Source organism: Mytilus trossulus, chromosome 1 (assembly GCF_036588685.1).
Source record: "Mytilus trossulus isolate FHL-02 chromosome 1, PNRI_Mtr1.1.1.hap1, whole genome shotgun sequence".
NCBI classification, from domain to species: domain Eukaryota; kingdom Metazoa; phylum Mollusca; class Bivalvia; order Mytilida; family Mytilidae; genus Mytilus; species Mytilus trossulus.
This window is the reverse complement of record NC_086373.1, coordinates 8,286,066-8,311,226: the sequence shown is the minus strand read 5'-3', so window position 1 is coordinate 8,311,226 and position 25,161 is coordinate 8,286,066. Positions and strand designations below refer to the sequence as shown.

Below are 25,161 nucleotides of genomic sequence, written 5' to 3'. Positions count from 1 at the left end.
GGTGTTTAACAGCATAATGTTAAATATTCGATTTAAACTTACCAAATAAGTGACTGATTTAACATTGACTATCCCGTTCATGACTAAATCATTCAATTGACTTGGAGTGGCTACAATAATCTAAACTTACCAAATATGTGACTGATTTAACATTGACTATCCCGTTCATGACTAAATCATTCAATCTACCGGGCGTGGCTAAGATAATCTAAACTTACCAAATATGTGACTGATTTAACATTGACTATCCCGTTCATGACTAAATCATTCAATCTACCGGGCGTGGCTAAGATAATCTAAACTTACCAAATATGTGACTGATTTAACATTGACTATCCCGTTCATGACTAAATCATTCAATCTACCGGGTGTGGCTACAATGATCTCTACACCATTGGTCACCACTTTAATCTGTTCTCGCCTATTTCCTCCACCATACACACATACACTGAAACAATTTGACAAATACATGAAATGAATTACAATATTCAAAATGGAGTGCAGTGAAAGGAATCCAGCACTGCAGCGTAATTGGTAAAATGTACATTTCTAGAACTCAAATAAACGTGAGGTATATCAATAGTATTAACTGGCAACACTGTACTCATAAGTATAGCCTTCCTTACAATATGGTGTTTTTTCTCATTGTCAAACTGTACCCTTGCCAACAATTGCTAACATTAACTTCATCTGGACTTGACTCGATAGTTGTCTCATTGGCATTCATACCATATCTCCTTATTTACATAGCTTAGCAAATCCAAAGAAATTCATATGCATTTATTAAATGGGAAAGTCACTCATCTGGAATGGACAAATGATGAACACCAGAAATAACATTTAAATTTTGAATTTTAATGTGAAGCCAGGTACATATATGATCTAAACAGGAAATTAAAGGTTCCAAAAATCAGTTCATGTACTGCAGGCATTGTAAAAATAGTCAGAACCTGTTCTTTTAAAAATTTCCAAATCTGCAATTTCACCGAACATAATTTACCCAAAACATACAAATTCAACCTGTAATTCATCTTGTTACATACAACAGGAATAATGTTGGCGTTTCAAAAGCAGCCTGACAAGAAAAATTTATTTACAGATAATTAACGTAATAAATTATGTAAGTGACTATTGGTACTGAGCTGATGATAACCTCTGGGATTAGAAGCAAAGCAGCATTATCACAAAGTCACATTCTTTTATAACCTATATCAAACCTGTAAATTTATTCCAACTTTCCTTTTTCGGTGGGAGAACTTATCTTAACAAAGAAAGCCCTGGTAGCTAAAAACTTTTCTAACCTTTTTGTTTTACTATTTACCATTAATAATTTAATCAGTAGAAATAATCTCACCTTTTGATACCTTTGTAGTCAAACTTTTTAACTTCTGTTTCAATCTGAAGAGCTAATTCTCTGGTGGGAGACAGAACTAAAACATTGGGTCCTCCTCTTTCTTCTCTAGGACTGAAATAAAGTATTGAAAAGTATATTCACTGGTATCTTATAAACAGTTAAAACAAGAGTGCACACACTGAAATGTCTCGCCTTCTTTACTAATCCTTGATACTATCTTGATAGACCTAAATATAAAGCTTTAATTCAACTGTGACATAAACTCAACATTAACCAAGAAAATGAAACATTGATCAATGAACCATGAAAATGAGGTCAAGGTCAGATGAACCATGGCAGGTAGACATGTACAGTTCTTCCATACAACAAATATAGTTGACTTATTGCTTATAAATAAGGAAAAACAGACCAAATCACAAACACTTAAAACTTAGCAATGGACCGTGAAAATGAGGTCAAGGTCAAATAAAACCCATGTAACCGACATATAGATCATAAAATATTTCCATACACCAAATATAGTTGACCTAATGTATAAAGTATTAAAAAAATAGACCAAAACTAAAAAACTTAACTTTGACCACTGAACCATGGAAATGAGGTCAAGGTCAAATGACACCTGTCAGCTAGACATGCACACCTTACAATCATTCCATACACCAATTATAGTAGACCTATTGCATATAGTATAAGAAAAACAGACCAAAACACAAAAACTTAACTAAAACCACTGAACCATGAAAATGAGGTCAAGGTCAGATGACACCTGCCAGTTGGACATGTACACCTGACAGTCCTTCCATACACCGAATATACTAGGCCTATTGCTTATAGTATCTGAGATATGGACTTGACCACGAAAACTTAACCTTGTTCATTGATCCATGAAATGAGGTCGAGGTCAAGTGAAAACGGTCTGACAGGCATGAGGACCTTGCAAGGTACGCACATACCAAATATAGTTATCCAGTTAATTATAATAAGAGAGAATTTAACATTACAAAAAATCTGAACTTTTTTTTCAAGTAGTCACTGAACCATGAAAATGAGGTCAAGGACATTGGACATGTGACTGACGGAAAGTTCGTAACATGAGGCATCTATATACAAAGTATGAAGCATCCAGGTCTTCTTCCTTCTAAAATATAAAGTTTTTAAGAAGTGAGCTCACACTGCCGCCACCGCTGTAGCCGCCACCGGATCACTATCCCTATGTCGAGCTTTCTGCAACAAAAGTTGCAGGCTCGACAAAAATTAAAGTAATGAAAAGTATATTTAATGGCCTTTTATAAATAGTTCAAACAGTATTAACTATTTTAGTCAAGCTGTGGACCATATGTAAAGTAATTCTGAAAAGAATGACAAAAACATATGACCAGAAGGACAGACAATCTAGATAAAATTTGGATGAGACAAACTTAATTTAGAGTAAGGAAACGAAAAATTTGCGATTTTCCAGGTTATACCAGAGGCATAACTCTAGAACTGTGACATTCTGTCTAAATTCAAACTCTGTCTGCTAGTTTTGGTTCTTAGCATAGTGTATAAGAATCATAAAATTTGGATAAGGATAATTCAAGTAAATTTGTAGAAACAACAGAATTTGAAATTTTCCAAGTTATTAAGGGGCATAACTCTAGAACCATAAGCGACTACCTGTCCAAATTTTTAACTCTGTCTAAGTCTTGGTTCTTAGTATTATGAGTTTCATAGAATTTAAACATTTACCTGCTCATTCAAAAATATTTTGAATCTATCAATAGTTAATGTCCCTAGAAGATTGTTATAATAAATATTCTTGACATTTTCTGTATGTTATACTTACATTGGCTGGTTATCTATATGTATAAAAGCTGGTAGAAGGAAAGCTAATGTCTTCCCTGTTCCTGTCTGCAGAAAAGAAGATCAAATTTAGATTAAAAAAAAAGTGTAGATATTACATCATGATTGGCTACAGTATATCTGATAATTTCATGCAGTGATTAAGATTTTCAAAATATTTTGGCTGTTATCATTTTGGGCGGATTCAAAACTTTAATCAATACCTATGCAGGTTCACTTTTAAATTTACAGAGTTTACTTGGTAATTTTGTTGTATCCACGAAAATAAGCGTAAATTTTCACACCAGGAAAATTAGCTGCAATTTATAGTGTTATGTATATTGAAATGTTCAACTTGAAATATAAAAATGAGAATATACCACTACAGGGAAGCAACTTTTTGCGCTGAATTTAATTAGTGACTTCCACAAAAATTAGATACTGATACAAAACTAAAGTTATTTATTTAAACTAAACAAAAATGATATCTTTCTTTTTAATTCAAATCATAAAAAGTAATATCTAATCAATTATGATTGACATAAAAACTATACACAACTGTAATTAATTTTGGTTACATTTACAGCTAATTTCCTAATGCATGTAAAGCAAGACTTTGGTTAGCTTGCTTGCTTTGTTTTTATATTGTACAATCATAAGAATTGATTTTAAATAAATTCAAATATTATATATTTAGGTTAAACTATGCCTTTATATATTGTTTAAAGATTTCAATCTTATTTACAAAGCTTGTATAGACAATTATACAAACAAAGCAAACTATCCAACCAAAGTTTTGCCTTACATGCATTAGTAAATTAGCTGTAAAACTTCTAATTTTTGGGTATTTGTCAATTTACATGTGAAACGTTAGTGGTAGATGAGTCATATATTTTTTTTTATACTTTCTGCAAGTCATTTACACATAAGGCTATTTATTCAGAATTCTGTTCAATCTTGTTGAAATACAGCCTGCCATCTGATAAATATTATATGATCTTTTACACTGAAATGTTGTGTAGTCATCATTCAGCTTTATATTAGGAGTTATTACTTTTGTTTAAGATCTAGTATTTTGTCTTATTCAGAGCCCTTAAAACTTAATTTTAGTACATACCTGTGCTATACCTATAAGATCTAAACCTTGTAATAATACTGGCCATGCTTGTGCCTAAAATATATAATCAAATAAGATCTAAACCTTGTAATAACACTGGCCATGTGTACATAATGAAAATGAGATGTGCCAATGTTAATACTTCTACTACTGTATACCAAAACATATTCACCTTCTCTTAATCAGACCAAATCACAGTGTTACTTTTTGAAATCATTAAGATATGGCAAAAATTAACAGCTGTCAACAGTGAACAGATTTTATGAAACTTGTATAGAAGATGCTTGATTTCCATAAAATGGACTCACAAGGAGCATAATATAATATCATTGTAATATGTTTATATGGTTTACACATCCAGGTGCGGGAGTTTCTTGCTACATTGAAGACCCATTAGTGGCCTTTGGCCGTTGTCTTCTCTATGGTTGGGTTGTTGTTGCTTTGACACACTCAACCATTTCCTTTCTCAATTTTATATTCTACCATTGCATGCAATACATAACATATGATACTATTTTCTAAACAAGTTTATTTTATCAGTTATACTTTTAATTTAACATCTTATCAATGATTGAATTTAATGTCAGCCATGTAGTTGAGAGGAAAAATAAAGAACTGAAGAAGGCCATTGGCCGAAACGTCTTGAAAAATTGGTTTATTTAAACAATTATATAAAGTATGTTCCCTATTGGAATTTTGAAAACAAGGATTTTTATTCAAACCCTATAAAAGGATGGAAGATTGTGAGGAGATGGAACATGGCAGACTGGAATTTCTAAGAATAACTGACAAGAAGGTTAGATATATTTCACATTTAAACTTTTTAAATTCCTGCATTAAAGACAACGTGGTTCCAAATGGATTTCAACTAAAATGGAAATTTAATCTAGATGCAAAACCAGAAATTATTCAAAAAAGCAAAACAGTACTTCATGATGCTTCAATGAAACTCTTAAACTTATCGATTAATGTATGTGAAAACAAAATTAATGAAACTAGTATTACCCTAAATCAACTGTCCAATAAGCTATGTGATACAGATGTAGATAGTTACCACAAAATCAAAATGGAAGCAAGAAATTTGTTAAAAAACAACAAAGAGGAATATGACAACAGAAAAAAGTCAAAGATGAAAAGGATAAGACAAAATCAACTCTATAGCTGCAATTGTAACACAGATATGGTCAAAAATAATTTCCAGATATTGTCAGATGACAGTGGTCGAATCAGGGATGATGATCTTATAAAAATGAAAGTGAGAGGAGATGGGAATTGTTTCTACAGATGTATAAGCCTTTTTCTAAATGGCAATGAAAACCACCATAATAAAATAAGACAAGCAACAGTAAAGTATATGAAAGAACATAAAGATAGATTTTTACCTTTCATAGATGAAAACTTTAATTTACACATGGCTCATCAATCTATGACTGATGGCACACTAGAATCATGGGCAACAGAAGCTGAAATAATTGCAGTTGGTGAAATGTATGACTACACAATATTTGTAAAAACTAAAATAGATGGAGCAGTTGCATGGATAAAATATTCACCAATGAATGGTGCACTTGATAAAGAAAGATGGATAGCCATTGAGCATTTACAAAATCATTTTAATTTATTGAAATTTAAGCAGAAAAAGTGTGTATGTAAGCAGATTCAACTTACAACAAGTAACATTCAGGAACAAAACAACATGGTTAGAAACAGAAAAGTACAAAATGATGAGATAGATTGGTTTGATCAAACTAACATGAAAGATAATAGTAATAAAGACATAGAACCAGTTACTTACAGACCGGAGAAAGAAAAGAAAAGTATTCAAGAAAATGAAGTCACAAATACAAGTTGCCCAGTCATTAATCTGTCTAGTAAAAATCTAAATACAGAACACATGTCATTGTTATCAAAAGGATTGTCTTTCATTCCTGCTCAAAAGAAGGTAAACATTGGTAAGGTTTTAGCAGATTTAACAGAATGGGAAAGAAGAATGAGACTAAAGGAATATTTTTACAACATCAAGGAACATGAAGAAATTAAAGAGAAATCAGAATGCAGTAAAACACGTAGAAAAAATAAAGATTTTACACCAAAACCAGGAAAAAACATCTGGTTAGATACATACATAGAGGTAGTTAAAGGAGATGTCATGAATGGTCTGAAACAGCGCAAATCAATAAATCTTACAACGAAAGAAGAAAACGCTCTTAAGGATATTTTACAAGATGATGATATAGTTATACGACCGGCAGATAAAGGATCAGGAATAGTAGTCATCAACAAAGAAGAATATTTTAAGAAACTAGAAGAGGAAATAACAAACAATGATACTTATTCTGAAACAGAGCAAAACACGACACATCAAATTACGAAAAAGGTAAAATCTTTAGTAAATAGAATGAAAAAAGAGGGATCAATTTCTGGGGAAATGAAAACTTATTTAATACCAAAACATCCACATCCAGCAAAATTAAAAGGAAACCCAAAAATCCACAAACAAAACAAACCATATAGAACAATAGTTAACGGGATAGGTACTGCCACTGAAAAAATTGCAGAAATAGCAGAAAAGGAACTAGACAACTATGTTAACAACTCACCAAGTTATATTAGAGATACTACAGATTTTTTAGATAAACTTTCAAAAGTAAAACAGCCAATACCAAAAAACAGTATATTATTTTGTTTTGATGTAGTAAAATTATACCCATCTATTCCTAGAGAAGAAGGAATAAAAGCATGTAAAAAAGCTCTTGACAACAGGAAAAATAAAGAAATACCAACCAATGATATTCTACAAATGATAAAATTAGTTTTAGAGGGAAATAACTTCAGATTAATTGACAGAGATTTCCTGCAAAATGAAGGTGTGGCTATAGGGTCAAAACTAGGAAAAAATTTTGCATGTACTTATATGCGACAATGGGATAAAGCACTGGAAAAATTCAAAGAGAAACCATTGTTTTATAAACGCTTCATTGATGATGGTTTTGGAATTTGGACTCATGGCGAACAAAAACTCAAGGAATTTATGGACTTTGCAAACTCAATAAATGACAAAATAAAGGTGGAACTTAGGTACAACAGCAATCAAATTGAATTCTTGGATACACTTGTGAAAATAAAAAATGGTAAATTAACAACAGACCTTTATACCAAGCCAACTGATAAACATATATATGTTCACAGCAAATCATGCCATCCAAAAAATGTAAAAAGGGCAATTCCATATGGTTTAGCATTACGATTAAGAAGAATTTGTGAAAATGAAGATGACTACCAAAAACATAGACAAGAACTGAAATTACAACTACGAAAAAGAGGCTACAACGGAAAATTTATTGAAAACCAACTAAAAAGAGCAGACAACTTAAATAGAAAAGAGCTATTACAGAGAAAAAATAAAATTAAAAAAACATCAGAACGCATACCTCTTGTTGTAACCTTTACGGATTTATTACCTGATATTCATGACATTGTTAAAAAAAGAATTAATATTCTACATAACTGTAACTTGATGAAAGAAATATTTCCAGAACCACCGCTAGTAGCTTATAGAAGAGATAGAAACTTAGCAGACATAATTGTACATGGAAAACTAAATAAGATCACCAAAAAAAGTACCAACTACAGCAACAACAAAACATGTAAAGAAGAATGTGAAGTTTGCGATATTGAAAGAAATGAAGAAAACATTATACTCGGAGATAAAACATTCAACCTCAAAAAGAACATTCATGGATGCCAACTAGTAAATCTTATTTATGGACTTCACTGTAAAAAATGTAACCACTATGTCTATGTTGGAGAAACAGAAAGATCACTGAACGAAAGAATAAAGGAACATCTTGCAGATATCAGACATGACAGGGATACAGCTGTGGCAGAACATTTCAACCAAGAGGATCATTGCAAAGAGGACATCACAGTTCAGGTTCTGCAACAGATTTATGATAAATCAGCAAATTACAGGAGATATATTGAGGCACAATGGATGCAAAAACTTAATACAATTAGACCATTTGGAGTTAACGTTAAAAAGGAATGACTTTAATTGAAAAACTTATAAAATTTAACTTTAATTCATGCTAAAGTATTGTGACGTCATGTTATTGTGACGTTAAAGTATTATGACGTCATGACGTTTCCAAGGACATTTAGCTATAACATCTTATCAATGATTGAATTTAATGTCAGCCATGTAGTTGAGAGGAAAAATAAAGAACTGAAGAAGGCCATTGGCCGAAACGTCTTGAAAAATTGGTTTATTTAAACAATTATATAAAGTATGTTCCCTATTGGAATTTTGAAAACAAGGAGTTATACTTTTGACTAAAAGGTTGAAAGACAAAATATAAAACTTCTAAGAACATCTAACTTGAAGGGGTCTCAACAGAATGACAATTCATTTTAGCAGATTCACATATAAACATATGTTTATAAGAAATATTGTGACCATTATTACTGTCTCTGGTAACATTAATTTACCTGAATTGGAGAAGGTTTTGTAAACTTCTGGTTATATATGGTGTCCAGGATTGCAGCTGAAAAAGAAAAGTAAAGTTTTCTTTTGAAGATCATGTCAAAGTAATTCAATGTCAATTAGAAATCATTCATATTTTTATGTACCAGTAGTCGTTGAATAGATACTGGATGGAAACAGGGAATGTGTCAGAGACAACCCTACCAGAGAGCAGAAAACAGTCCACCAACGGGTCTTGAACCCACAAAGTTAATCCTTTAAAATTACCCTTTTTCACCATATGGATTATACTAAGAGGCAATAAAAAACACACTAAAACAGAAATTTAATTAATCATTTTTTCATACCTTCATATTCTATTATTTTAGCTATCAAATGTGAATAAATAAAATAAAATTGCAAAAGGATTACAAAAAAATTTAAGTGACACCAGCAGTTTAAAGTCTAATAGAACTTATACACAACTAGCATGAAGTTTATTCTATAGAACTGATACACAAATAGCATGAAGTTTATTCTTTCTCAGGAAGTTTTAAATTTGTTCTCAGACCTGTCACCTATAAGTGTGATATTAAAGTCTGGGCAAGACAGATTAAAACAGGTCATCTATGCATGGGCATCAAACACTTATTTGCTGTCAATCAAGAAGTTGTATTCTGTAAAGTGTGTGTGTACAAAAAAGAGGATTAAACTGAGTAATCCAAAGGCTTTTTATTATCAATAGTATGCTAAATATTCAATTATCCTTGATAAATTTTACAAAACATTTTTGGTCATTTGTCTTTTAAACCCTTCTTTAAACTTTCTTTAATCTTATTATCAGGATAAAATCAAGATATGAATTTCTCACAGCTTGAGCTAGTTATTTTTCACAAACTAAACAATTGCTCTTATTATGTATGATATTGTTCAGTATTGGTATGTGACATTATAATAAAATATTCTGTCAGTGTCTGTCTGTCTGTCTGTCTTATCAATGCCAGAAGACCAAACTAAAACATCTCTTGAGGTTTTTTTTTCTACTTTTAAGAAAGGGGCATAATAATAAACTGTCTTTAAGTTTTCTTTTCAAAGTTACATTATTGTCAAGAAAAAGTTGTTGATCAAGCAAGGTAGTCCAAAATTATAAACAGTCAATAATCCATGATAAATTTTTGTATATCTACTTAAAATTGTCTTTTTTTAAATCCCTATAAACTCTCCCTAATCATATTAATACGGATAAAATTAAGATTTCTGTATCCCACAGATTTTAGCTTGCTGCTTTTTCACAATATAATCTAATCAATGTCAGATGACCTAACTAGAATGATAATCATTTCTAATTACGTGACATAATCATAAAGTTTTATTTGCTTTTTTTATTTATAAGGGGACACAATTTACAAGTTTAGTTTCATGTTTTTTAAACGGACATCATTATCACATTTTAGTTTGTATTTTTAAAACTGGGACACATTTATCAAGTGTGTCATAGCAAATTAACACTTTTTTTCTTAAATTATGGGACATTATATGGTTTCTCTTTTTTATAATATAAAAGGGACATAGCCAGAAATATAGTATGTCAATAAGGGACTGTGATTGCAAATAAAAATATATTTTAAACAGATTGTAATTGGTGCATTTAATGAAATCCATTCTAATCATTTTAAAATAGTTCTCAGATTCCAACTCTTTTGCTAGTTTTCTTTAATTTATGATATAGATCCATCTTTCTTGTAGCTGTGGAACTAAAGCTCTTATGTAATGTATGTCTTAATGATATCTTTTGCAAACCATAGATTTTTCAAACTTTGAAGTGATTGTTCATTTTTCTAGTATGTAGTTACTGAACATTATTTTAGATATAAAGTTATAGGTATTTTTTCTATTAGAAGTTACTGCACATTTTTCTTAATTTGAAGTTATTGGTCATTTTTCTTGTAGGTTGTTACTGCAATTTTTCATAGATTTAGTGTTACGATAATTTTTTTTAGTGTAGGTAGTAACTGCACATTTTCCCCAGATTAAAGTTACTGGTAATTTTTGTAACAGGTAGTTAATGCACATTTTTCTAAGTTTACAGTCATTGGTAATTTTTGTAACAGATAGTTAATGGTAATTTTTCTGCGTATATAGTTGTTGGTAATTTTTGTAACAGATAGTTAATGGTAATTTTTCTAAGTTTACAGTTGTTGGTAATTTTTGTAATAGATAGTTAATGGTAATTTTTCTACGTTTATAGTTGTTGGTAATTTTTGAAACAGATTAGTTAATGCACATTTTTCTAAGTTTACAGTTGTTGGTAATTTTTGTAACAGGTAGTTAATGCACATTTTTCTAAGTTTACAGTTATTTGTAATTTTTGTAACAGATAGTTAATGGTAATTTTTCTATGTTTACAGTTATTGGTAATTTTTGTAATAGATAGTTAATGGTAATTTTTCTACATTTATAGTTGTTGGTAATTTTTGAAACAGATTAGTTAATGCACATTTTTCTAAGTTTACAGTTGTTGGTAATTTTTGTAACAGGTAGTTAATGCACATTTTTCTAAGTTTACAGTTATTTGTAATTTTCGTAACAGGTTGTTAATGCACATTTTTTTAAGTTGACAGTTATTGGTAAATTTTATAGCAGGTAGTTAATGCACATTTTTGTAAGTTTACAGTAATTGGTATTTTTTCAGCAGGTAGTACCTACATGCCCTAAACATATAGTAACTGCACATTTTTCAGTTTGATAGTTACTGGTATTGAGCAATTTAATTGTATCATTTGCTTCATTTCTTCTTCCACAAATATTTTTTTTCTTGTGCACAGTGACAGTGTATATAAGATGTGTCAATTTGATACTTTTGATAGATGAGAATAAAATGTCAGAAATAACAGGTTGGTGCTGTCTAACATAGAGTAATAAAGGTGTCTATGACATGTAAGGAAAGTGAAAACATATCACCATTAATGTAGTAGTTTTCTGATATACAACTTCTGGGTGTACCTCTAGGTCTTTTTTCTTATTAATTTCTGTAATTATAATCCATAATAAATTAAACTGTTTATATAAGACTGGTGGCTATGAAATCTTTTGTATAATAATGCTTTTCAGAGGTGAAACAATCCATTTGTGTGTACTTAACAGCAGACACCTATATGGAGTAAACCCATTAATTGTTCTGTTGTTAAGATTGCATAGAAATGAACTGTATACAGATTTAGACAATAAATAAACAACCCTCCACTAAACAATAGAAAGGATGTGAAGTTAATAGATGATTATGTTACTTTTGTCCATTTCTAATCCTTTGTACATAAAAAATGTATTAAGAACATAAATACTAAAATGATATGATTCCATTCTATAGACATCCTTTGCATATCTAGTTGTCCAGTTATGTAAACACATAACTTGATAATTTAGATAACACATGTTTCTATGTCAAACAAACTGAAAATCCAAATTGGATCTTCACCCAAAAAATTACAAGTTGGAGCAACCACTGGTTAAACTTTTCAGTATACTGTAAATTCAGAAATTATTGCGTGCATTTATTATTGCGATGTTGTCATTTTAGACTGAAATGCGATTCTAATTTTTACGATTTTGAGAAAAATCCTGTTAAATTCATATTAAATATTTCAAATTGCGAGTTTAAATTATTGCGTTTACAACTCAGTCGCATTTTTCGCAATAATAAAAACCTCGCATTAATTTCTGAATTTACAGTAGTTTGAAATTGAATGAAGTGTATTGTACCAGACTACAGAACGTGTTTCCAAATGAGAATTGCAGTACGCTGTTTCCAAACTTTCACGCTTATGTCAGTTGTCATAGTTTCATACATGTAGTAATAGGATGTTATTGTAGTTGATATTCTAGTAACAGAAAAAGGACAGGATGTATTGGTTTTAGTAATTGTTTTGTATGATGTAACACTGTCTAGCTTAACTCACTGTGTAAACACTCTCAAAAGTTCAAAGGAACAGGACAGCAATATTTTCCCCTTAGGCTTCCTTTTTATGCATGTATTTTACAAATTTTACAGATGATTTTTATTATGTGGTAAACATAACATTGTATAATAGTGTCACCAGTTGCAAGAAAGATTTTGTTGTAATTAAACCATAGATATGCCAGAAGTCAAAGAAGTGAGCATTTTAAAACTTGTTATGTGGACGCAAAATAATATACACTATCCCAGTATATCTTACAAAATCTCATGAATAGCCAATAAAGCCTATACAAAATGACCATGAGATTTAAAACCTTCTTACAATAGAAATCTTTGAACAGACCTTTAAAAAGTACAAACTGAAAAAGACAGTTTCTGCAGTCTTTTAAAAAAGATCCAACATGTAAATTAAATTTGAAATTGAGCCTTATGAAATAAAATCTTCATATTATATTAAATGAGAAACATGTTTTGCCCTGTGACAACTTTAATATACCCCCATAATAACTGGAATAAAATTCTTGCAACTACCAATGTAAATCACTATAATCTAATACAAGAGAAAGACGAAACAAAAATTTGAAATCATATTTAATAAATACATCAATGATCACATAAAGACAACATCTATATATACATTTACAACACATATAAACTTGAAGCACTAAGGGTAACACAGCACTGAAATAATATCCATGGATTTAAATGGAGTCCAATGACGCTTATAATGTCATTATATATATATACAGCTTATAAATTTCACATAGCCTTTTCAATTAACAGTTCAATTTTACAATAAATAGTTTTTCATACTGTCCCAGACCCACTGAACTTTTTGCACTGGAAGAAACCATCCACACATGATAAAAACTTGAGAACAAATTTTACACACGACGTAAATAATAGTTCTGTAGAAAACACAAATTTAGAATTCTCCATTACACAAATTATACAACCACATCGCTGTCTTGAACGTTTGGATTTCTTTGATGGCTTTTTAGACTTTTTCTGTTTACGGTCCAGAGTAACAATGTTAGAATTACAATCATAGTATTTTGGAATAATCACACAATCATCTGCCACTTGCTTGGTAGAGTTTTTGCTGTGTACAAATGATGTGTCTTTCAGAACAGGTTTCTCCTGGTGTGTAGCGATTGGTGATGAATGTTCTTGAAGGTGATGAGTGGCTGATTCTGATGGACTATCAACTTGATAGCTATGAAGGTCTGATTCTGGTGGAATATCAAATTGATAGCTATGAAGGTCTGATTCTGATGGACTATCAACTTGATAGCTATGAAGGTCTGATTCTGGTGGAATATCAGTCTGATGGTTAGTTATATCTGTCAGTACTGTAGTAGGAGACTTTGACTTGTATGAAGAATTCTTTTGATTACCAAACAATCTTCGTTTTGTTGGATTTGGCTGAACTGAGCTCTTGTTATGGAGAGATTTTTGCTTCTTAGCCTTTTTAATGCTACTTGCATTTCGTCTAGTTGATTGTAACATTGTTGGAATTTTGCTGGAAAACTTTTTCTGCTTTACTGGGGTGACTTTCACTGTAGAATAGTTAAGTGATCTTTGAACTCTTGTTGTTGATTTTATAGAATGATATCTAGGAGTCAGAGCTACACATGCAGAAAACAGTCCTGTTCTGGTCATCTGCGGTGTGGACATGTACACTGGTGTTCTTGACCTCACAGAGTTAGTGACATTTTTCTTCAAAGAATGTTTGGCTGTTATAACAGTCATCGTGTATGCACTTCTCTCAACTTTCCAAAATGTTAAATATTTAGTATGACATGAGAATTCATATGTGTATATCCTGTTTTAAATTTCTCAAACTGCCAAATCCACATGGATTAATCTTAACCAATAATCTGCCTGCCTTCTCTAAACATGGAATGACACTGTCAAGTCCTTTCAATCTCATTGACCAATGATCTTTTGACTTTAGTCCAGGTAACACCCCCACTCATTACAATTATCTCTAGACAGTTCTTTGATAAGTTTAATAAAGAAATTAGTCCCATGTAGAAGACTTGGCTTGGGCCATGTGTCAATTAATGATCACCTGTTTATTGTATTACCTTTAAAAGATTACATAACACACACCCTCAGGGTTACTAAATGAGGAAATGGGATGTTTCAGAAGTCTTTTCATCTTTTACACATGTTATTACAATGTGTAACTTGAGAAAAAAAGACAATGGAAAAAATATTTCAAGGAGAATAAATTATTTCTGTTTTTTTTAGGCATAAATAAAACCCTAATTAATAATCAATGTTTTTTTATATTTATCTTTTGTACTTTTCTAATGAATAAAATTTGTTGTAAACACACAGTTCTAGGAACAAAATAAAATGAAATAAAATAAGCAATAGAACTTCAATAAATGTTTATTTTTATCAAGTTATATAGTTTACTTCATATTTCTTTGCTTTCTTTCAATCAGATTTTTTTTTATTCAACTCAATGCTTCACAATTTAATCTTATTTATTTATTCATTTAATCCAAATAGGTTTTTTTCTTCCTGGTACAAAATATTCAAATAACTTACCCTTGGCCAATGCTATCGCTATTGTTTACAATGGGGAGGTATCGCTCAGATATTAATTTTGAAAAATTGATAGAAATTTAAATAAATTCAAAGCTATGTTTGTTCAATGCTTATGAGCTGGTTTAAAACTGAACTGTACCAATTCAGTGAATATAAATATACAAATATCTCAATTCCATTTCATCACTATGATGACAAGAACATGTTAAGCTTTGTTGCTCAACTCATATTACATATATCATTAGAGTTCATGCAAATTTAAAAATGTTTAACTCTTAACATTTTATGTAACATATCCCTGGTTAATTGTTTCAGGAACATTAGATAAACAATCTATGTAGCTGTGTCAAACTTTGAGAACATTCAATTTTCTTCAAATCCAGTTTTTCTTTGTTTATTTAGAAAACTCGTTCTGTCATATAACTGACATTTATCAATCAAATTTGTATCAGTTTATATCCTTGCAGGAAAGGTTGATACAACTGTGGAGTAATTTTTACCAAAAAAGGAAAAACAAGAGATTTAAAAATATTCTTGTATACAGTGCATCAGTGCAAACAACATAAGTGTTGTAAAACATTCAATACAATAATAAAATGTTGATTTCTATAAGCAGCTCAGCAATTTGCAACAAATTTAGACTTGATATCAATAATTTAAAACAAAACGAAGATTCTTTAATAGTTATTCTAATATAATTCCGATCAAGAGATTAAACCATTTTAAAAGGGATCCTTGTAACCATATTTTATGCCTGCAAGTGTACAAGAGTATATATGTTGATGGACAAAAATAAGTCAATTTATCAGATAAATATTTTTATTTTTATTTTTTTTGCACAATCTTGAAGAAACCTTTTTCAAACAGTCCATAAGGTTAAGAAGAAACTGATGTACAACAAACTAAATCCTTCTCTGAATTATATGCAGCTTGAAGTATATTTATCAGTACAAAGAGAACAGGAAAACAATATATATTTGAGACAGAAAAAGCTTCTGTCAAAGAGTAATAATTGTGTTAAAGATTAGTTTTAAAGGTACTAAGATTTTCAACCAAAGACTATTTATTATCTTCTTGGAAGCAATAGAATTGCCACATGAGACATTTAAATTTGTGGACATTTTGTTATGGATGCATTAACCTAATTTAAAATTTATAAATCCTGTATGTTTCTTTTTTAAAATTAAAAACACTAAATTCATTTCATTGCAACACAATATTTACAGTATCCTGCACCTTCAGCTTTATTTCCATTTTCTATCTTGAATAAGATAAATATTTTCACCTGTTCTGAATAATCTCCAAATTACTGATTTATCAAGTTTAACAAGACATTTTGTACTCATTTTTTTAATTTCTTAAATTTATATGTGCCAAAAAATGTAGGCCTAAAATGAAGAGGCTGAGGGAAAGATTTCACTCAATGTTTTGCTACATGATCAAATTAATCTACATTTGTATATTTAATTCTAACTAACGATGTTTACATAACTTTTTAACAAGATACAACTCAAACATTGAATGAAACAAGAAAACAAAGAAATACCAATCAGTACAAACTTAAATTGACAGACAGTTGTAACAATAGTAAGAAATTTATTGGAGACATGAAAAACAATTAAACTGTAAGACTACTACCCAAGGTGTTTATTTATCACAAATTGATGACATGAGGTAGTGTTGTAAATACAGAAAACACCTGTTGAAATTTACACCTTTCTTATCAGTTTCACTTTGATCTAATTGCAATCAACTAGATCTAGGAATGATTGGGAAGATACAATTGTGAATTATTCTGAATACTATTTGTTAAGATAACTTTTATTTCAATGATAAAATCTTCTTATTTATGAAAAGGTTTCCTTTTGGGGAAATGCATGAAATAAAAGTTTTTTTTTAAACAAATTTGACATTTCTCACCTTCAAATATCTACATACATATAGTTTCCAGATTTATTAAGGAAGTAATATCATAAGCCGATGGTAATATATATATAATTAACTAATAAAGTAAGTAATTTATAATCTCTAAAACAATAAAATATAAAATGAAGCTGCAGAATGAATGCCTATGAGACAACCTTAATACTAAATGATAAACATATTAGCTTAAATAGGTCATCGAACAGTTTTCAACATTAAGCAAAACCCATACAGCTTATTTAGCTATTAAAGGTGTCAGGACATGACAAAATCATGAAATGTAAATCAATTCTATTTAATTTCCAAATTCCTATTGAATACATATATAATAAAAGTTAGTGTTTTATAATACACCTAACTGCCATTTGTCTGCCCATCACTGGACTTCATAAAGGTTCCAATAATATTTGACGTCATTATACAAAATATCTGACGCCACAATGGAAAAGTGATTGTTTTATGACGTCAATAGTTCCAAATGGCACAGATTCTCTTTTAACCAGCTCAGATTTTAAATAGCCATAAGGTGTGTTGAATCAATGATGTAATTTTTTTTACGATTCTGATTCTGATTTCTGATTCAGTCATAAATGTATGAATATAATAAGGAAAACAATACTTAATAAAGTTTTTGTGAACTTACGATAATGCTCAAAAGCTTCTTCAAATGTTCTACAAGGATTGGGTATATTTCTGCTTCCTTCAGTACACAAGTCTGTTACTGTTATATTGTTATTGCTTTTTCTGTAATAAAGTTTATTTCATTAAATTAAGAATCAATGATGAAATCCTTAAAACTGTTATGACATCAGTATCAGATATTTTTTGTAACATTTTACCAGAAAATATGTAAAATTAGTGGATAGTGATCTTGCCACCACAGAGGGCTCTGCTTCTAATTCATACATAATATACTTAAATTGTGATGCAATTTTGAAGAAATCAGGAAATTTTCAATCAAACCTAGCTTTTACTCAATTTAAAAAATTATTAACTTTCCAAATTCCAACTTATTTCAATTTTATTATTGTGTAAAGCATAAAATTATGTTTCAAATTTCCAAGAGCTGGATTAGGCTAGTGAAATCCATCTTGCTTCTTTCTGGTAAATGGTGAATGAAATATTTGTTTATAAAACTTCAAGCATTTACACAAAAGATAAACTGGACCCTCTCTACCTTGCAATCAAATATTTATCGACAAAATTATGGTAGCTTTTACACAATTAAGTTGAAACATAATGATGAAAGATTAATGGTATTGTTTGAAGATTTGATATAGAATTGATGAACGAACAATTTTCATATATTAACCCTGAAACATAACATTCAAGAAGGAAAGATATATCAACGCCTGACATATAGGCTAATATGAGGATTTCTGCACCCTAAGTTCGCAAAAATGCAATCAAAATCCTGAGGTAATTTATCTTATTCTTGATAGTAAAGCAGTTAGCCAGAATGTATGTCTATACATGTGACAACCTTATCATGCTAGAGAATATATTTACCTAAATTCATTCACTTCATCAGGATACATATTTTTTACTGATTGACTTTCTATGTAAAAGTTTTTCTCAATTGGAGGTAGACCTGAAATGTATTGGAAATAAAATAAGTACAGTAAAGCTTGGATGTGAAGTTGCATTGGCTATTGAAAGGTTAAACTTGTAGCTGACGTCACTAATAATTCAAAACATGATTTATGCAAAAAGTCTTTAGTTTATCCCAGAAGATAAGAAATTTTAAAAAATATTTGTGTTTTAGTAGAGACAAAAAACACATGACATGAGTGTAAAAGTACCTTCCCATTTTTTCTTTTCATTGATTTCTTTATTGGCCCTGATTATACCCCAGTTAACCATAGGTGCTGCCTCTGTGTTAGATGTTGAAGAGTTGCTACCAAATCCACCTCCTCCAAATCCTAAAACAAATATTATTTTCATATTTTCAACCTGATTCTTATAACATGTATAACAGTATCATTAAACAATCTTAATTGGCATGAGCAAACTAATGAGGGGATCTAGTGGCAGAGTAGAAAAGGTAGTTAAACAACTGTATCATGAGCCAGTTAACACAGAGGTTGACAGAAGTAACCATGCACTAGCATTCATCACTAACCTGATTTGAATAATTGTTAGTTTTCCTACTGAGGGTCAGTAATCCTGTTTCCTTGGCAAAAAAACCAACCTGACTTCAACAATTTAGCCAAAAATGCTGATAGTGGTGTTAAACAAAAACAAACAATCAATCATAAATTTGTTCGATATATTGGGTATAACAAAATAATCCAATGAATGCTGAAAATGAGGTCAAGGTAAGATGGAACCTGTCTGACAGACATGTACACCTGACAATTATTCCATACACCAAATATATATTGCTTATGGTATATCAGAAATAGATCAAACCACAAAAACTTAACATTCTCTTAAGAACCAAGATATTAAGGTCAAGCATTGTCAAGGTCAGATGAAACCTGTGAGTTGGACATGTAAACCATACAATCATTCCATACACCAAAGATAGTTGACCTATTGCTTATAATATCTGAGATAAGAAATTGACCATTAATTGACTGATCCATGGAATAAGGTTGAGGTTAGGTGAACCCTACCTGACTGAAATGTAAACATTGCATTGAAAGAACACCACTTACCAAATAAAATTATCCTATTAGGCTATTTCTAATAATAAATGAATATTTCACTTAACAAACAAATTTTTTTTTTTTAATCCCTGAACTGTGAAATTGAGGTCAAGGACAATTGACATATGACAGATTAAAACTTTAAAACATAAGTTATCTGCACACAAAGTATAAAGGTCTTCCACCTTCGCAATATAAAACTTTGAACAAATAAATTAAGTTGTGGCCATCGCTTGATTGTAAAACCTATGTCTCGCATATTGCGACCTTAATCGCTAGCTAGAAATAAAGCTTCTACTTTCATGTCATGAATAAAGGGGAATGACATAGATAATGGTCCTGCTTGCTTAGAATGTTATTAAGGGACACAACTTTCAAATGGTAAAATTTGTACTTGGATCTGAGTTTTGTGGTAATAAGCATTGTGTATATGTTTCATAACATTTGGTTCCGACAGAGAACGGAAAAAAAAAAAAAATCATCAAATTTTTATTTATTAAAGGGGCATAACTCTAGAACGGTAAAAGTGATGCCACCAAAATTCTTTGAGGTAATGAGCATCGTGTTTAAGTTTCATAATATTTGGTTGAGGCAAACTAAAATTAGAGAATGGACCAGTTTCGGAATGTACGGACAGACAGACATACAGACTAACAAGGGTAAAACTTAATAAATAGTGATAATATTCCTTGAAGCATAGTGCAACTTACATAATTTTGGCAAGCTGAGTGTGGGTATTTATTAAAGACCCTTAATCAACCAAGAAATGTTTTGGCCTAAAGGTCCTGAAAAGTGTACAATTTACAAAATCCTTATTTGCCGGTATCACCTGCAAGTGTCAGACTAATTTTGATAATTACATCTTATCTGATTACATGTATGATAAAAATAAACTAAATGTGATAGAATTGTCAATTTTTAATAAAGAGTTTTTTTTTTACCTTACTTATTTAAAATATTGTGTACGTCCTTCAATGAACAATAAAACACGAAAACTTGCATCCTAGATAAAAATCATGCATCAGGTTATATAATTAAATATTGCCAAACTACAAGTAAGTATCCAAAAGGCTTCCAAAACCATCTTGTCCTGAATAAACCAGAAATATTTGCTACAAAATAACTGATCAAAAGCATCTGTCTGCATTATAATGCTTACCTCCTCCCCTGCCACCACCACCTCCAAAACCACCTCCTCTGCCTCCACCAAATGACCTTGGTGGACCTCTATCGTCTTGTGTCAGCTCATTGATCATTTCTTTGGCCTTTGCTACAGCATCAGGTGACCCCTCTAACTGTATTTCCTTTTCACCGCTACCATCATCGTCTTTACTGATCTATAAAGAATGTCCAGATCAAAAAACTTGTACGTTTCTCTCTTGATACATAAATAATTCTTTTTTTACTTAGCAATAAAAATAGAAGCGATCCAGTCCTCTAGAAGAGGAATTGACATATAACACACAGCTATTTTGGTTGGCAAATTATAAGTAATTCATTAAATTGACACCACCAAAATTCAAATTTTGATCTGTATTTTGTGATGATAAGCACTGTATAAGTTTCTAAACATTTAGTTGAGGCAAACTAAAGTTATAGAACAGAAGCTAATGAAATTTGCAATTTTTTCATTTGTAAAAGGTTAAAATGAAGCCCTCAAGATTTAAACTTGATCTGTTTTTAAGTGATAATAAGTATTGTGTATAAGTTTGATAACATTTGTCTGAGGCAAACTAAAGTTAGAGAATTTTATCCCCAATCTTCTTTTTAAAACAGAGGCTGCCATGTTGGTTTGTTGTAAAGATTTAAATCAATATCTCAGGTAAGGTTTAGCATTCTAACCAAGCTGTTTCAAACTTAAAAGTTTTCTAAAATGTTAAAAAGCTGATTATTTTCTGCTAACTTTCAAAATTTTAAACTAAGTGTAGTCTCAGCTCAGTCAATTATCATTTCAGTATATACATGTAAACTTACATTAATTTCAGTATGTAAACTTACATTAATTTCAGTATGTAAACTTACATTAATTTCAATATGTAAACTTACATTAATTTCAATATGTAAACTTACATTAATTTCAGTATGTAAACTTACATTAATTTCAATATATAAACTTACATTAATTTCAATATGTAAACTTACATTAATTTCAGTATGTAAACTTACATTAATTTCAGTATGTAAACTTACATTAATTTCAGTATGTAAACTTACATTGATTGTAGCTCCAGTTTCATCCTGTAATTCTCTGATCTTTGAGCCACCTTTACCTGTAAGAGAAAAAAAACATTAAGGGAATGAAGTTTATTTAAGGAATATCAAGAATCTTTACATTCTAAAACAAGGTAATACACATATTAATATACGAATGAGTAATTAGGCCAGGATATTTTTTTAATTTTGTTGTTACCGATTTTTAAATGATAAACATGATAATGTAGGGTTGTTCCAAAATTTATTGTTTGGGATGAAGGAAGGCACTTTTAATAAAATTTGATGGGTTATGGGGGATTTAAGAAAGATTGCTTGATCATTTAAATGAAATATCCAATTTAAAATGTATGCATGGTAGGGTCAAATAACTAGAGGCTCTAAAGAGTCTGTGTTGCTCACCTTGGTCTATGTGAATATTAAACAAAGGAAGCAGATGGATTCATGACAAAATTGTGTTATGGTGATGGTGATGTGTTTGTACATCTTACTTTACTAACATTCTTGCTGCTTACAATTATCTCTATCTATAATGAACTTGGCCCAGTAGTTTCAGTGGAAATATTGGTTAAAATTTACAAATTTTATGAAAATGTTAAAAATTGACTATAAAGGGCAATAACTCCTAAAGGGGTCAATTGACCATTTTGGTCAAGTTGACTTCTTTGTAAATCTTACTTTGCTGAACATTATTGCTGTTTACAGTTTATCCCTATCTATAATGACATTCAAGATAATAACCAAAAACAGCAAAATTTCCTTAGAATTTCCAATTCAGGGGCAGCAAACCAACAACTGGTTGTCCAATTCATCTGGAAATTTCAGGGCGGATAGAATTTTGACCTGATAAACAATTTTACCTCGTGTCAGATTTGCTCTAAATGCTTTGGTTTTTGAGTAATTAGCCAAAAACTGCATATTTACCATCATGTTCTATTTTTAGCTGTGGTGGTCATCTTGTTTGGTTGGCCGGGTCACCAGACACTTTTTTTAACTAGATACCTACATGATGATTGTTGCCAAGCTTGTATTGATTTAGCCCAGTAGTTTCAGAGGAGAAGATTTTTGTAAAAAATTACAAAGATTTACGAAAATGGTTAAAAATTGGCTATAAAGGGCAATAACTCCTAAAGGGGTCAACTGACCATTTTAAGTCATGTTGACTTTTTTGTTAATCTTAATTTGCTGAACATTATTGCTATTTACAGTTTATCTCTATCTATAATAATATTCAAGATAATAACCAAAAACAGCAAAATTTCCTTAAAATTACCAATTCAGGGGCAGCAACCCAACAACGGGTTGTCAGAATCATCTGAAAATTACAGGGCAGATAGATCTTGACCTGATAAACAATTTTACCCCTGTGTCAGATTTGCTCTAAATGCTTCGGTTTTTGAGTTATGAGTTATGCATTTTACCCCTATGTTCTATTTATAGCCATGGTGGCCATCTTGGTTGGTTAGCCGGGTCACGCCACACATTTTTTAAACTAGATACCCCAATGATGATTGTGGCCAAGTTTGGTTTAATTTGGCCCAGTAGTTTCAGAGGAGAAGATTTTTGTAAAAGTTAACGACGCCGGACGACAGAAGACGGACGCAAAGTGATGGGAAAAGCTCACTTGGCCCTTTGGGCCAGGTGAGCTAAAAAGTGCTACCCCCACCCCCCTTTTCCAAAGATTTTTTTTGGAACAGCCCTTAGCTGTTATAAACATAAAAGATAGATGCATGCCAATGTCATACAATTTCTGAAAAGGGGGATATGTCAACAGACAAAGACAAAATTAAATAGTCATTTCACGAACAAGAAAAAACAGATCTATGTTGCTTTTCATCAAATTTCAAGAATCATTGTCTTCTAACGATCCTCAAGCATGAAAAATTACAAATACAAAATGCAAATAAGAATTTACCAAAATAGGCCAAAAAAAATCCAAATGGATGTACTTCATATTTTTAATTTCTATGAAACAAGAACAATTTCAAATTGATTGTGAATATCTATTACTTTAACTTGGTTATTGATTGATTGTTTGCTTTACACTGCATTAGCATCTTTAACTTGATGTCTTTCACATTTGGAGTGAGTCATTAAATTCTATGATTGAGATAATATATCTAAAGGGAATTATGAAAGAAAGGGAAACAAACATATTGTTATGGGATTTAAACACAGCTTTCACTCTGCAAAATTATTTGCATAGACATTTCAAGGTTAGTTTTGATTGATTTGCCTATTTTTAGATACGTTAACATACAGATTATTAATTTTTTTTCCCAACAAAATATGTGTTCTCAGTTCTGTTTATGTTTAAAGCATTTAATTTCATAATAAAGAAATGTTTTATTTATATTTCAGAGATAATGTATTTGTGAGGGTTGGCGGGAATAAAAACGCATGAAATGTATGCTCTATTTTTATTCTGCAAATCAGATATTAGGGTTGGCAGATCCATAAACCAACAAATTAAAAAATCCTGGCGTTGTCTATTTTTACAGAATATCTTTTTTATGGTTACAAAAAAAACTATAAGAACAAAGATTGTATTGATTTTCAATTCTATTTACCAATAACTCTTCCAATCATAGATGAATCTATGCGTATAGTTGAAGAATCACTCTGTCCGCTATCATTACTTCTACCAAAACCTCCTCCGTTTGAACCACCCCCACTACCAAAACCTCCTCCGCCACTACCAAAACCTCTGTTTGAATCTTCTCTTCCTCCAAAGCCTCTGTTTGAATCTTCTCTTCGTCCAAAACCCCCACCATCATCTTGGGTCAGTTCATTGATCATTTCTTTGGCCTTTGCTACAGCATCAGGTGACCCTTCTAACTGTATTTCCTTTTGACCACTACCATCATCATCTTTACTTATCTATAAAGAATGACCACAAATCAAAAATATTTTAACTTTTTCTCAATACATAAATGGTGCCCTTTTTATCTTTTGAATAAAAAGAAAGTTTTTAAAGTTGTAGATAACTCATTACGGCAAAATTTGAAAATGTGTATTATTTATCTCCCTCATTATCATGGAAGAATCCTTTGATTTTCTATGTTTTAAAGCCTCTTTTAAGCAGCTCTTTTGTGCTATTTTGTG

The 25,161-nt window shown here is 30.7% G+C and overlaps 2 protein-coding genes across 11 annotated transcripts in view; both read right to left on the bottom strand.

The window, feature by feature from the left end:
- LOC134714272 (ATP-dependent RNA helicase glh-2-like) overlaps positions 1 to 25,161 on the bottom strand; it is a 50,909-nt gene that overhangs the window by 6,909 nt on the left and 18,839 nt on the right. For 6 of the 9 annotated variants that reach the window (XM_063575512.1, XM_063575526.1, XM_063575520.1 and 3 more), the window contains 11 exons: positions 24,627 to 24,936; positions 22,060 to 22,115; positions 21,005 to 21,182; positions 18,997 to 19,116; positions 18,704 to 18,785; positions 17,838 to 17,938; positions 8,781 to 8,836; positions 4,293 to 4,346; positions 3,180 to 3,244; positions 1,355 to 1,465; positions 307 to 448 (listed from right to left, as the gene is read on the bottom strand). In XM_063575512.1, coding sequence (XP_063431582.1) covers positions 307 to 448; positions 1,355 to 1,465; positions 3,180 to 3,244; positions 4,293 to 4,346; positions 8,781 to 8,836; positions 17,838 to 17,938; positions 18,704 to 18,785; positions 18,997 to 19,116; positions 21,005 to 21,182; positions 22,060 to 22,115; positions 24,627 to 24,936 — 1,275 coding nt within the window. The remainder of the gene's footprint in view (positions 1 to 306; positions 449 to 1,354; positions 1,466 to 3,179; positions 3,245 to 4,292; positions 4,347 to 8,780; positions 8,837 to 17,837; positions 17,939 to 18,703; positions 18,786 to 18,996; positions 19,117 to 21,004; positions 21,183 to 22,059; positions 22,116 to 24,626; positions 24,937 to 25,161) is intronic. The other 3 variants (XM_063575553.1, XM_063575567.1, XM_063575560.1) reach the window with 3 other exon arrangements.
- On the bottom strand, positions 13,284 to 14,852 carry LOC134706540 (uncharacterized). Of its 2 annotated transcripts, none has more exons than XM_063565567.1 (2): positions 14,012 to 14,852; positions 13,284 to 13,972 (listed from the first exon to the last, which is right to left on the bottom strand). In XM_063565567.1, exons 1-2 carry the CDS (start codon positions 14,459 to 14,461, stop codon positions 13,517 to 13,519), a joined length of 906 nt encoding a protein of 301 aa, XP_063421637.1. In that variant the 5' UTR covers positions 14,462 to 14,852; the 3' UTR covers positions 13,284 to 13,516. The 2 variants fall into 2 exon arrangements, with proteins under 2 accessions (XP_063421637.1, XP_063421642.1); XM_063565572.1 differs by having other exon boundaries at positions 13,284 to 13,933; positions 14,012 to 14,815.

What these genes read in the sequence shown, in the direction of transcription:
- LOC134706540 (XM_063565567.1), bottom strand. Translation starts at nt 14,461, where the DNA reads ATGACTGTTATAACAGCCAAACATTCTTTGAAGAAAAATGTCACTAAC. An exon ending in ATATTCCACCAGAATCAGAC is followed by an intron (nt 13,973 to 14,011) that starts CTTCATAGCTAT and finishes TCAGAATCAGAC; the next exon opens with CTTCATAGCTATCAATTTGA.